Source organism: Vigna unguiculata, chromosome 10, assembly GCF_037176805.1.
Source record: "Vigna unguiculata cultivar grain cowpea cultivar isolate G323 ecotype 2 chromosome 10, ASM3717680v1, whole genome shotgun sequence".
In the NCBI taxonomy this organism is placed as follows: Eukaryota; Viridiplantae; Streptophyta; class Magnoliopsida; order Fabales; family Fabaceae; genus Vigna; species Vigna unguiculata.
Window position 1 is genome coordinate 49,322,903 of NC_140801.1, and position 15,363 is coordinate 49,338,265.

At 33.9% G+C, this 15,363-nt stretch overlaps 1 protein-coding gene and 1 non-coding gene across 2 annotated transcripts; both read right to left on the bottom strand.

Moving 5' to 3' along the window:
• Positions 1-7,625: 7,625 nt before the first annotated feature.
• LOC114166778 (uncharacterized) lies at positions 7,626-13,371 on the bottom strand. The gene is made up of 3 exons (XM_028051600.2): positions 12,926-13,371; positions 11,095-11,243; positions 7,626-8,079 (listed from the first exon to the last, which is right to left on the bottom strand). The coding sequence occupies exons 1-3, from the start codon at positions 13,109-13,111 to the stop codon at positions 7,941-7,943; spliced, it is 474 nt and encodes a 157-aa protein (XP_027907401.1). The 5' UTR covers positions 13,112-13,371; the 3' UTR covers positions 7,626-7,940.
• A 1,297-nt stretch (positions 13,372-14,668) lies between these two features.
• Positions 14,669-14,742, bottom strand: TRNAV-AAC (transfer RNA valine (anticodon AAC)). The gene has a single exon. It is a non-coding gene; the product is annotated as a tRNA-Val (tRNA).
• Positions 14,743-15,363: the final 621 nt, after the last annotated feature.

Genomic DNA, 15,363 nt, shown 5'->3' on the forward strand with positions numbered 1-15,363 from the left:
TGAAGGTGTGAATCACAATCTTAAACATTGTCAACGAGATACTGTCATTTTTTACGCACACCTTGACTTTGTATACATTTTGTTACTCTGTGGTACTAGATCTTCAAGGCAGATATATGTCAACCAACGGATGAGCTTATCCATGCAACTAAAAGGTCTGACATTGTCCTCCCCCCATGCATGGATCCCAATATTGATGAGTTATTGCGAAAACTTGTAAAACCCTCCATAGTGACCAAGAAGACTGACCATGGCCAAGGTTCCTCTGGCAGTGATGGTACCTCCTCAAGCACTAACGCTGCGCAAACAAATGATCCGTGAAAATATGTGACAAATTACATGGTTGTGGTGCTTAGTATCTAATTTGCTTTATTTCCAGTAGGATTTTCTTAGTTTCGTTGGCTGTGCGTTATATTTTGTGTGTGTAATTTTGCTGCTTAGTATTGATCGTATTGTTGGTCGTTTCAAGAGTTCAAGTGATTTATTCACAACTATGTTTATCATCATTCTACATAGTAGGGCAAACGTATGTGGGGATATGCAATACACTTAATGTATTAAAAGTTCCAGTCCACTGTTTTCTTCTATTGAACACTCATTTTCTACTTCAAAATATAATTATCTGTTCATCCCTGATTCAAGTGAAGTTCATTTATAAACTCAATTCCCATAAATTTTTCACTCAATAAAGGCAATCCAAAGTTTTCTCCCATTCACGCAATGGGATGTTTCGCAAACACAAACGAAATATCATGTGTCACAACTAAGTGGGGAGTAAGGAAAGGCTATGTGGGGAGTTACGTGTACTTTTTTGTGTACACATCCCTGATTCAAGTGAAGTTCATTTGTATAGGCATTTTCATAAATATTTCAGTCATCAAAGGCAATCCGAAGTTTTCTCCATTGACGCAATGGGATGTTTCGCAAACACAAACGAAATATCGCATGTCACAACTAAGTGGGGAGTAAGGATAGGCTATGTGGGGAGTTACGTGTACTTTTTTGTGTACACATCCCTGATTCAAGTGAAGTTCATTTGTATAGTCATTTTCGTAACTATTTCAGTCAATAAAGGCAATCCCAAGTTTTCTCCATTCACGCAATGGGATGTTTTGCAAACACAAACGAAGTATCACATATGACAACTAAGTGGGGAGTAAGGAAAGGCTATGTGGGGAGCTACGTGTACTTTTTTGTGTACACATCCCTGATTCAAGTGAAGTTCATTTGTATAGTCATTTTCGTAACTATTTCAGTCAATAAAGGCAATCCCAAGTTTTCTCCATTCACGCAATGGGATGTTTTGCAAACACAAACGAAATATCACATATCACAACTAAGTGGGGAGTAAGGAAAGGCTATGTGGGGAGTTACGTGTACTTTTTTGTGTACACATCCCTGATTCATGTGAAGTTCATTTGTATAGTCATTTTCCATAAATATTTCAGTCAATAAAGGCAATCCCAAGTTTTCTCCATTGACGCAATGGGATGTTTCGCAAACACAAACGAAATATCACATGTCACAACTAAGTGGGGAGTAAGGATAAGCTATGTGGGGAGTTACGTGTACTTTTTTGTGTACACATCCCTGATTCAAGTGAAGTTCATTTGTATAGTCAATTCCCATAAGTTTTTCAGTCAATAAAGGCAATCCCAAGTTTTGTCCCATTCACGCAATGGGATGTTTCGCAAACACAAACGAAATATCGCATATGCCAAGTAAGTGGGGAGTAAGGACAACATATGTGGGGAGTCACGTGTATATTTTTATCTGTTCATCCCTGATTCAAGTGAAGTTCATTTATAAACTCAATTCCCATAAATTTTTCAGTCAATAAAGGCAATCCAAAGTTTTCTCCCATTCACGCAATGGGATGTTTCGCAAACACAAACGAAATATCATGTGTCACAACTAAGTGGGGAGTAAGGAAAGGCTATGTGGGGAGTTACGTGTACTTTTTTGTGTACACATACCTGATTCAAGTGAAGTTCATTTGTATAGTCATTTTCATAAATATTTCAGTCATCAAAGGCAATCCCAAGTTTTCTCCATTGACGCAATGGGATGTTTCGCAAACACAAACGAAATATCGCATATCACAAGTAAGTGGGGAGTAAGGACAACATATGTGGGGAGTCACGTGTATATTTTTATCTGTTCATCCCTCATTCAAGTGAAGTTCATTTATAAACTCAATTCCCATAAATTTTTCAGTCAATAAAGGCAATCCAAAGTTTTCTCCCATTCACGCAATGGGATGTTTCGCAAACACAAACGAAATATCGCATATGACAAGTAAGTGGGGAGTAAGGACAACATATGTGGGGAGTCACGTGTATATTTTTATCTGTTCATCCCTGATTCAAGTGAAGTTCATTTATAAACTCAATTCCCATAAATTTTTCAGTCAATAAAGGCAATCCAAAGTTTTCTCCCATTCACGCAATGGGATGTTTCGCAAACACAAACGAAATATCACGTGTCACAACTAAGTGGGGAGTAAGGATAAGCTATGTGGGGAGTTACGTGTACTTTTTTGTGTACACATCCCTGATTCAAGTGAAGTTCATTTGTATAGTCATTTTCATAAATATTTTAGTCATCAAAGGCAATCCCAAGTTTTCTCCATTGACGCAATGGGATGTTTCGCAAACACAAACGAAATATCGCATATGACAAGTAAGTGGGGAGTAAGGACAACATATGTGGGGAGTCATGTGTATATTTTTATCTGTTCATCCCTGATTCAAGTGAAGTTCAAACCCTAAACTCAATTCCCATAAATTTTTCAGTCAATAAAGGCAATCCAAAGTTTTCTCCCATTCACGCAATGGGATGTTTCGCAAACACAAACGAAATATCACGTGTCACAACTAAGTGGGGAGTAAGGAAAGGCTATGTGGGGAGTTACGTGTACTTTTTTGTGTACACATCCCTGATTCAAGTGAAGTTCATTTCTAAACTCAATTCCCATAAATTTTTCAATCATTATACGCAATCCAAAGTATTGTCCATGCACGCAACCACCATGAACTGGATTGTGATGTTTTCCAAACAACACCAAAAAAGTATCACATAAAACAACCAACTGGGGAGTGACGACAACCTAGGTGGGGAGTGACGTTTATTTTTTCGTCTGTACATGGCTGACTGAAGTGAAGTTCACGTATATACTGAATTTCCAAACTTTTTTTCAATCATTAAAGGCAAGGCAAACTATTCTCCATGCACGCAACCTCCATGAAGTGGATTATGTTGTTAAACAACACAAATTATCAATTTTCACAAATAAGTGGGGAGTAACGAAAACGTATGTGGGGAGTTATACTAACTTTTTCCTATATGCAATGCAGACCTCATGGAAAGGTTGTTTATAATCATATATGGACTACTGCATTATAATCATTATCCTTAATTCAATGAATCACAAATTCTGCATCGTGACCCAATGTCCAGGAATAAATCAAACAAAATAACTGGGGAGTGAAGACCAACTAAGCGGGGAGTTACATGGAAACTATAGTCCGAAAATGCAGACTAAACTTAATGAAATAAGTAACTTACAAATACCTTTATCCATCATTCATGCACTGCTTAACATTCACACTAATGACAATTCAGTAATTCAGTTATGTCCCCATAAAGTTTTTCTTTGTACAAATGTCCAAACATAATATTATTTGGGTGGTTTGATTTCTTTTACTACCAAGTTATGCTCAATCCAGATCATGCATTAATGCTTAACTTCAACAATAAGGCAACAAACTAAACATAACAAAGTAAAATAATATGTGTCATAAATAAAATAACATGCCTTGCGGCTTGTTCAAACCTAATAAATAAACAAAATACACATCACACATCCAAATTGCATTAATAACATCCACAGTAGAGGTCAATTCATAACTACATCATCCCAATCTTTGTCATTTTGGTTTCGCATTTTTCTTATTCCCGTAAACAGAAAAAGGTGTTCTTGTCGCAACACTCTTGAACCACCTTCGTGGTTGGGCCTTCATACGGTCATACATGTTGCTATGTTGACCACCGTCATCGTTTACAACAACTTCTTCATCCTGATGCGGCTTAACAGGAGGGTCATGAAACATTTCGTCGTCTTCATCACCGTCATCATCAAAGACATCATCAGCACAACCATCATTTGGGGGGTCTTCATTTCCAACCTCACCCTTACATTTTGCAACTATTTCTTCTAATTCAGAAATTGAATGTTCCATACTAGCTATCTCACCTTCTTCATGTTCCAGGAGACGAAGAACCTCTTCCTTGTCCTTTTTTTCTTCATTTCTATAGGCAGTGCCAAATTGTTTAAATGCTTCTTTAACAACATCGTGACGAAGTTCTTCATCTGACACGGACACATCAACAACACACTGTACAAAAATACAAATAATTATAAACAAATTCCCTCTACGTAACATCAAACTAAAACAAACAACGTATTTTAAAGTTTCACCTCACCATTTTCTTATGAAATGATCTCGTTATCACTTTGTCACCAACTTTGACATTCATCCAATGCAAAAGTCGAGGAAACTTGTTCATCCGACATGTCAACTTTGTGTTGCACACAAGTAAATGATCAAATGACCATAACTGCAACAAATTAAATAAATTACAACGGCATCTTCACCACAATCAACATCAGTATTTCAGCACAATAAAAAACAATATTGTAATTACCTGAAGCAAATAAACACAGCCCACAACATCAAAATGCTTTGCGGCTGACTCGTTCTTCAATCCCAATGAAGCAATGCACAAGCTACTAACCAAATACTCATACACTAATGTTCCCCAATTATATTTGCCGATGTTGTCAATATCATCAACTAGCTTAAAAATTATGGGGAAAACAATACCCTTTTTATTGGGCAATAAGAATTCTGATATCCCTAACAAAATGTAAATCCTGCAAAAGAGTTCTACACCACCAACATCATCATCGTATTTCAAAAGATAGTAGTATATCAACTCCACAGTAACTGTTTGACCACCAAAAATATTCAAAGTGTCACTATCCGAAATGGTCTCATTTAAATCAATTCTTTCACCCAAAACCCTCAAACCTAACCCTAAACAAACATCTAATAGATTAAATTCTACGACTTGCCCAATACGAAAACCGCCCCTTCTCTCAACCCAGTTGTAACATAACAGACTCAAAAGTTTCCTACTAATCTTCACCGAATCGGTTACCATGGGAAACCACCAAAATGGAGTGCCTTGAATATAGTTCTTCTGTTGCACACTTAGTCTATTGTTTATAGCACCTACAAACTTCGTCTTGCAGAAATGACCAAATAAAATCTGGATAACATAACAAACAACTCAATGTGATTCATTATAATTGCACAACTATAACAACATGAATCCAGATTAACAAACCTTGTTCTCCTCCGACAAATAAACATGTCCATCACGATTGTCGTCCATCTTGTAATCCTACAACGCCATACACATTACACAGACCACATGCATCACAAAATATTAAATGTAAACGCAACAATAAATTTACCAAACTTGAACACCGTATACACAAATCGGACAACCAAACACAGACATAAAATGCTCATTAACCAACCATATCGCTGAAAAGAACAAAAATCACCAACAACCACATCCACAGCCAACTATACACATCCTCTAGGTAATACGACCGAAAAACGTTACCTTTGTCGTCGACGACTTCTCTCCGGTAGCCCACCACTAATTTGCAGAACTATGCCTCCTCTCCCTGTCGCACTGCCTGATAATGACCCACCACCCCCACCAACCCAAATGGTTGCCGGAATCTCACTTTCCCCCTTGTCTGTCTTGACTTTCTCACTTGAAAACCACCCCGGCCTCAGTCTCCCCCTTTTGTCTCTTCACTTTCTGACTTCGTCGGCCTCAATTTCCCCTTCTCTCTCTAAAGTTCAGTTTCTCACCGGCGAAATGGTTGCCGGAATCTCTGTCCCACTGCACCAACAACACCACCGCCTCACTTTCGACCTTCTCTCTCCTCACTCTCAAATTGCACAACGAAGCGCCTCACTTCCCCCCTTTTCCTCTTAACTTTCTCTCTCTAAAGGACATTTAACATAAGCATTGTTTCTCTCTCAGCTGCACGTGCGAACAAACATTTTCAGTTTTTAAAAATTAAAAAAACCGCTGCCACGTCAGCCGTGTCAAATCCTTGTCAAAAAATTTTGTTGGAATATCATTATCCTAAAACAAAATTTGACTTTAAGGAAACTAGATTTTTTTCTTTGTTTGATTATGTCGATGAAGACTTTCTTTTTTGACCCTCTTATGATTTACAGTGGAGAGAAAAAAATGTGTTGGACTTATTTGTTAAAAAGAAGCTGTCAAAAACTTATTTGTTAAAAAATATTTAATTTTTAACAACTATTGTATCCATGCTAATAAGTAGTTCATACATTATACAAGTAATTTACAAATACAACTAATATATAAAAATATAAATTTAAAGGTTGTTTTTATTAATTATATATTAAAATTGTAAAATAATAAAAAAGGAAAATGATATTTTAACCCACTTTTTTTGACCCACTCTTATCTCATTGCTTTAATCACCATTAAATCATCTTTTTTTATTCTTTTTAGTGATGGTATTATCTAATGGTGATTGAAATAGTGAGTTAAAAGTGGATCAAAAAAAGTGGATTAAAGTATCATTGTCTAATAAAAAAATAAACATATTTTTATGTATTGTCTGTAAGTTGAACATAAAATGATAATTTGAGTATCATGGACAATATGAAGTATATATTGTTTTTTATTTCCATGAGTTTCTTTAAGACAAGTGAACAAGAGACTAATATGTGAAATGTAGTTCTTTAACATTATTTTGGATTAATTATATATTATATATTGTAAACAGGCACAAATAAAATAAGAAGGTTAAGTATCCCATTTACAATATTGTAATTGTCATGGATGAAAATTGAATAAAAAGTATTATTAATCTTAGTTGTGCAATTCACTTACGACTTGTTAGTAGTGAAGATCATAAAAAAAATCATGAATAGATAAATTAGTGGCCCTTGTAAGACATTTATTTTATTCCTCATTCAATTTTAGCCTCTTAATTTTCTTAAAAATGATAAGGTAAAATTAAAAGAAGGAATTGTATTGCGACTGGAATGAGAATTTAAGAAAAAAATATTTTATTTTATTTTTATAACAATCTTCTCAAGACTTGTTTGTGCCATAAGTACGTAGCAAGTTCCAACTTTGCAATCTGTGCATTATTACTTTTCATAACAGAAGTCAATTAACTTGTTAATCTATGATAAAAATATTAATTATTATAAAAGGGAATTTAGAGTAAGCACAAACATATAAAAGTATTCAGCTTGCGTAAAAACAAAAACATGCTTTGAGTTTTCAACATAGTGTGACTCTGGTTTTGAAATTTCCACATGATTCATTCAACTTTTCTCTCATACCACAATGTCTTTACTTTCTTTTTGTGGCCAAAACTCACCATTTGACTTGTGAAATTTCAGGTGACGTCCAAGGTAAGTATTCCACTTATGGTGATGATGACTAAGACCTTTATTTCCAAAAGAGAAGGTTATAGCAATAAACTTGAATACCAATGCAAAGGATGATTCTTGTATATCTGAGTTCGGAGGCATGAATAAAAGGAAAAAGGCAAGAAAAGAAAGGTACATTTTAAAAGCACCGTTATAATTCGATACATATACTTCTCTACTGTACAGAAATAACTCAACATATTTATTTGTTTAATAATGCTTTAGAAGCAGGTTAAAAAGCAGTTGGCAACAGAACATTACTTGAGTATCCTTCCACTTCTGCCTTCTATACAAAGGTGTGACCTTTTTCCAGAACAAAAGGACAAGAGGCTCTTGAGCAGGTGACCAGGTTTTCAAGGACACAGCAACATTTCACTTATCAGCATTGATTCCAAAAATCCTCACCTTGTGCATGTGGGGGAACTTTGCAACAACCAGCACAATCACAGCAACAGTGTTGAAGAACAGCATTGGATTCTGATAGTCGGTTGTGTGGGATGCTATCAAGTACCTGGCAATCACAAACAATACAGTAAAGAACTATCACTTTTCAAATTCTAACTAAGTCAAAGAAATTTACTTCATGATATCAAGTATTATACAATTCCCCACTAAGTAGGGTCAGCCATGGAATACTACAAAACCATTGTGTTATGTCAAGAACTAAATCCTCAGCGAGTCCATTTAAATCAACCTAAGGGGATACTCAACCGTATTAACCTGAACAGATGTTAGCACTACTTCCCCCACTTGATTTTTTTCTCTCTCAAGGTCAAACCACCTTAGGTAAGATTCTACCATATTATTATTTTCAATAGGTGCCCTCTTATGATTTTCTGCTCCTCAACTACAACATCCTCACATTTGCAGTACAAAGCTTATGTTGTTGATGAAAACTAACATTTAGTAACATGCAACACTGCGACTTTTACACCTCGGCAGTAGATTTTTCCTCAATGCTCAGGACAGTTTCTGTAAGAATCCGAATCACATCAAAGCTACAGACATACAGTCCTATTGCTGAAGCCAAAATCATATCCACAAGCATTAACTTCAGCTGTTGAAATTCAGTGTTGAAAAACAAGATTGTTGTACCATTTTAGTGCATGTTTGGGAATGAAAATTCTAGGAAAATACTTATGTTAACCACCCCAAATGATTTCTCCAAATAAACTGAACCCAATGCGTACTTGAACGGGATCAGTATTCAGTTATGATAAACTTCATGGATTTTGACGGCTCTATAAAGTAAGTCTATGTGCAATGCCTTTGGCATCCAAAAATGCTTTCATTTTCAAGAATATCTTTGGGGAAAAAAAAATCTGCCAATTTGCATGAACATCTTTTTGGACTCTCCCTGTTGCTTACTACACTGAATCTTTGAGAAGGTTTTGTTTTGAAGTATTCAAATTTCTTTACTTTATTTCTCTTCTGCGCTTTGTTAAGGTGGATTTCTCATCCTCTTATGTAATTTTGTTTTTCATTCAAGATTTTGTTTCTCGTAGAGGGGATCTTTAGAGAGAAATGTGTACAGTTTTAACATGGAGTGGAAAACCAATTACTGATACTCTGATGAAATAAATCGATATATGTAAGAAATCATGTCAAAACTTATTTCATTGATTTTACACAAAATATATAGTAGCAATAAATGAATCCTTTGTTTCAGAGGAGTCAAAATGTTTTTTAGATCAAACAATATGTGTTCTATCAAAAGAATTCTCAGGAAAAACTAAGCCATGTAAGCCCCTCGAAATTTCAGTTATAAAGACAAATAGCTTCACCCAAAAATCAAGGTACATAATAGATCAAGCCAAGCCCCAATCACCATGAAGAATATAAACCTCCAGATCTTATGCTAACTTTTATTCGTTTTATATAATTCTTTTAGCAAACATTAGTACTCATTCGAAAAGGCTCTTGGGCTTCTTAAATTATATTTGACCCAATATTTATATCCTACACTTCCAATAAAGCTCTTGGATGTCCATAATAGCTAATTTGTGGGTCATAGTATTAATAATAAGCTAGGCACACACAGAGAGCATCACAAACTAACTTCAATTTACTGTTGAAAGTTCCTCAAACCTGAAGCCCATGTAAATGAACTTGCTATCAGAGATCACTTTCGCTTTGTATGACTTACAACCTATCTATTGAATCGACATTTGGTATTAGCTATCCAATTGATTTTATACACTGATAAAATTCTTACTCTTCCTGAAATAAGCTTTGATTTCAGACACAATCCAATGAAATATATAAAGCTATTTGAATGATATGGAGCTATGCAGAAAATTTCATAAGTAGTCATTTTACTTTACTTTTTTTTTTAATATTTCATTTTTTTCTCAAAAGGCATTCTTGTTTTCCTTTTTCTTGTAATACAACTGTTATGTAGCGTTCATTATTCAGATATAACCCTTCAAATATAGTGAACTTCTAAACAAACAAACATAATTCCAAAAGCATTCAATTTATTAAGCTACATTGCAGCTGAGTGACATCTTCTCGTACACATGTTTTGAAAAGGGACAATCTAATTTGATCAGTAGTCTTACGACCGAAGAAAACATGTTTTGAAAAACAAAATTAATATATTGGGTAGTAGTGGTCAATCCCAAAAACCAGTGTTGAGTGGCTGACCCTGAGCATGCTAGAACAGGATAGTGTGATGGCTATCATTGTAACCAATTGGAACAAAAAAAAGTAATGGGTAAGACTTAGAAGAGATAAATAGACATGGTGATACACCTGTTTTAGTGAGATTTAAAAAACAGAGACAAAACTGAACTATGGCAGAAGGTCATGGTTTGCCAGAGTCAGTGACAGGTTTGCCAGAAAAGGGCTGCAGGGATCTGGGATGACTGAAAACTACAGAACAAATGCTATAGAGGTTATGGAAGACCAACAACTGTCACAGCTACCCAGAAATACTGGAAAATGCTGGAAATGTTGTTAGATAGTGGTGGGAGTTTGTTGGTAAGGAGAACAGTGTGTGCTACTTCATAACATGCATGTGACAGACAAAGTAGTGTTTCAGTTCTGATTCAAAGATATGGGCAAAACCCATAATTGTCCCCAACACAGCCCTAAACGATGCTGTCTCGAAAAGTTTTTTTTTCTAAAGCTAAAAGGTCCAATAACACATTCCAGCAACGATTTTCTGCAATTTTACCATCTACCACATCTGTGACGGAGACTACTTCAAAATGTGATGCTATTCAATTTTAGTAGCATGGCCAATTGTGACACTATTTGATATTATTTGCAACTATGAATTGGATAAGCTGTTACTTATGGTTTCTACACAAGCATTAAACTTATTTGCAAGTTCTAGCACAACAAGAAGTGAATGCATGAATAACACTACAAGAATCATATACATTTGCCCACATCAGTGTATAAACAATATTTTAAGGAATACTGTTTATTTACATAGCCATGGGTGCACACACACAAACACAGATCCTATAACATCACCAGAAGCAAATACCAATTATGGCTTGCATATTAGAAAACTTACAGGACCAAAGGAACAACTGTTAGAAACTTCCTGTTACGAGTAAGCTGCTTTCCATTGTCTACCTGCTCCCACCATGTCAATCTATTGTAGATGCCTTGGTCCTCTGCAAATGGAGTTCCTTTCTTCCAGTGAAAAAAGTGATATGTTACCTGATGGACACAGCATAATCAATTAAGCCATTTAGAGATATAAAATAATTTTTAACATTAATTTAGCAATAATTTATAAATAATATTAATTTATAGACTGATACAATCGTTCCATTTTGATTGAAAGTAGAGAAGAAAAGGACCTGCTCATTACTTCAAGAAGTAATAAATGATCAAAATAAGTTTTCCAAATATTATGTTTAATGAGTTTGATTAGAAGACATAACTTCCACTCCAAAAAACAAAAGGATAAAACAACCATGATAGACCGTTCATTTCAAACCTATCTGTAAGAGCTAAAACCTATCTGTAAGAGCTAATATTGGAAGATGATACTTGCAAATACAGTAAAATAAAAGCACATCTAGTTCAAGATTCACAACAATTAAGAGGAAGCACATTTAGTTCTAGGTCAAGAGGAAGCAAAGAAACGAAGAACTCCCTGCTCTGTAGCATTTCCACTTCCCAGAACCCCATTCAACTTCTTTTAACAATTTCAGAAACAGTTGGCATTCTAATTTCTAAAAAATCAAAATGCATCTCCAAACATCATCCAGAATGCAGAATGCCAACTGTTCACAAATAAGACGCCAAACGAATTTTTATGGCCAGCAATTTGGAGCAAAGCCAGACCATCATCATAATTATCAGCAGACGGAGATTATGAGATGCACAGAAACCTAGGGCATTTTCAAGCAAATTACATAGCTGCATAAATGTCTTTCTCAACTAAGAGGCAAATAATGATTTAGGAAGAGCTGGGGCTGTGTATACATCTGATATAGTAAATACTTATCAAAGTTTAGAACATGGTGGGTGGAGCCATGGAGATACGAATGAAAAGACAATGGTGTAATATTCTAATAACTAATTGTTTTCTTAAGCTTTAAAATAAACAATATCTATTGAATAGGGAGAAAAACTGTTAAAAAGATGAAGTAGAGTAGTAAGAAGCCCAAAAACCAATGACCAGTGCCAAATGATTATTGGGATAATCTAAACTTTTTGCTAAGATTATATATTGGTTAACACGTAGAATTTTAATAACCTTAAATAATGTCTACGGACCATTCTTTGAGTACTCAAATTCCCAATAACTAACTTCCTACCAAGGAAGAACAAGAACAAGAATATTGCATAGTAACTAACTTCCAAGCAATGAGAGAATAAGAACAAGAGCATACGAATTGGTGGTAACATAAACTAGGAATTAGGTCCACCCCCATCCTTAACAAGAGAAAACTTAGGTAACAGAAACTAGGAATTTGTACATGTATGGTAACTCACATATTGTCTATCATCTTGCCAGATGACAGAAGTACCTCTGATTGGCATGTGCATGATAAAGATATCCCTTCCCCACCCAACCTCTCACAATCAATGTTTCGGAAAATTAAAACCAATTATTGTGCCAAATGGATTATAATCACATACTTAATAACCACGAATGAAACAATAAATTAACACCCCAGTTCTATCCAGGTCAATCACAATTAAAGTCTATCTAATATCACATTCAGCTTTACATATTACGCTTACCCTAAAAAGCCTTAAACTGCAAGGTCATCAAGACCAGGGATAAATAAGGTAACAAATCAAAGACAAGAACTCAACTTCATTTTCTCAGAACAAAAGGCAGTAATTAAATTAATTGATTAAAAGAAGTAGAAAGAGGAAGATACAGCAAAATGTGCGAGATTAACGATGGTCCATGCGATGCCAGGGGAGCAACCGAAGACGGAGAGAACGAGGATCCAAGAAAAGAAAAGGATGAGGATGTAGGTGGTCCAGACGCCAGGGTACGTGAACCACTCCGTGTTCCTGTTCAGATCCGCCGGTGGCACCGCCTTCACGTACAGATTTGCCATCAAACCAAAGATAGATTGATAGATACCCTTTTGACGCAAAACCCCAATTACACGATCCCAGATGCAAAAGTTTCCACCTTTCAAACGCTTGGACGATTTGATGGGGCTTTGATTGATGGGGCCTCAAAATTTCAAAACCCAGAAACACACCCTCTTCTCTTTCTCTCTCTTTCTCCTTCTCCTTCTCTCTCTCCTTCTCCCTTTCTCTCTCTCTCTTTTATTAAAATATCAAGGATGGTGGATGGCGTGTGTTTCTGTGTGTGGAGGAATTGAAATTCAAAGCTTAAATTGATTTTTACTCGTAAATAAAAGGAGTGGTAATTAATGTGGGGAAGAAATATCTTTAGAATTAACCTAACTTTTATACATTTCTTAGGGCAGCGCAGCGACGTCGTTTACGATTTCGCAGATTTTCTACAAGGCTGGATACAGTTATTTTTGCTAAAGTTGAAATAACCAACATTATTTCTGTTGAATTCTGAATTTTTTTATGATTTTTTATTTATTTCATTTTTTTTTTCTAAATAACACTGCATGTAAAATTTGATTAATGAAAATGTTATGTAACTATTTTCTTTTAAATTCATTCAGGTTCAAAATAATGGTTAATGATCATTTATCGATACTTTAAAAATAAATGGTGAAGTACATTTCAAAAACATATTAATTACTTTTATTCTTGTAACCAAGGTGTTATTTTAAAACAAACACTGACCTGTCTTAGTTAAAGTACAAATTATTCTAAATATCTTTTCATAAAATTAATTGATTTAAAATTGATTTTCACGATTACAGATAAATGAAAATTAGTTTCTGATTTTCTTAGAATGCATAGAAATAATTATTAGTTAATGTAGTACACTTAACAAACTGATCCATTTATAAATTGAGAAGTGCCAAAAATACAATTTATTGAGACAATACATTTCATGAGATGCAGCACAGAAATAACTAAATACCAATTATAGAAAATAAAAATATTAAAAATAATCATTAAAGAGATACGGGGGCAGTTTTGAGTCCACATCAAAACTACTACTATGTAATGTATATCTAACTGTCCCATTATAATCACACTAATTATAATATTATGTTAGTTAGACATAACAACTATATTGAGGATATTAAAAGGAATAAAAAAATTATAATATTAAACAGGGTTAAATATATTATATTTTTATTTTTCAATTTTTAATAAAAATTTAAATTAGTCTAAATTTTGAATTAGTTTAATCTCTTATTTTTATTTTTATAAATGTGTGTATTTATTCTTTTAACGTGTGTCTCTAAAAAAATCATAACGTGTATAAGTGAATGTATAGGTAATACCTATTTATTGTTTATTTTGTGTTTAAAAAATTACTAATTAATATAAAAACAGAAAATAATAAAGATTTATTTATTTCTTCAAATTTTAAATTATTGTCTCCCATCTTGTTATCTGTTTTTAGTTTATTATAGTTTGCTCTTCACTATGGTAATGAAAGCATAAAAATGAATTGTGAAAATAGAAATGGTATAAAGAAATTATTCTAAAGTAAAAATGAAAAGAAAAAATGGCGTCGCCCGGACTTGAACCGGAGACCTTCAGTGTGTTAGACTGACGTGATAACCAACTACACCACGACACCGCTGTTTGCTTTGAAAATTCATGTTTACATATTTAATAAAATATAAAGCTATTTTAAAACTACAAAATAAATTTTTTGATAAATTAAATTCTATTTAAAATGTCGAAAACAACTAAAACTAAACGATTAAACTACATAAAAATTAAAAAATAGATAATTTTTAAAATTTCCCAATTTATGAATGAAACAACTATTTTATTAAGTGAAATAGTTTAAAATGCAGCAATTAATATGTTATGCTATCACCTGATAATGGGTGAACACCAGCCCTTCTATGGCATTTATGAAAAATTATAAAATTGAGTACTTTTATATTTGAAAAAATAATTATTTGTTTTTTGTACCATCATATACCTTAACAGAATCATGCTCAAAATAGATAATATTATATCAAAATTTTAAAAATAATTTGTTATCCGTCAAAATAAATAATAAATAAAAATTTAAATTATTGTCAAAGTACATTAATTCTGTTGAATTCTGAACTTTTTTATGATTTTGTATTTATTTCAGTTTTTTTTTTCTAAATAACAGTGCATGTAAACTTTGATTAATGAAAATGTTATGTAACTATTTTCTTTTAAATTCATTCAGGTTCAAAATAATGGTCAATGATCATTT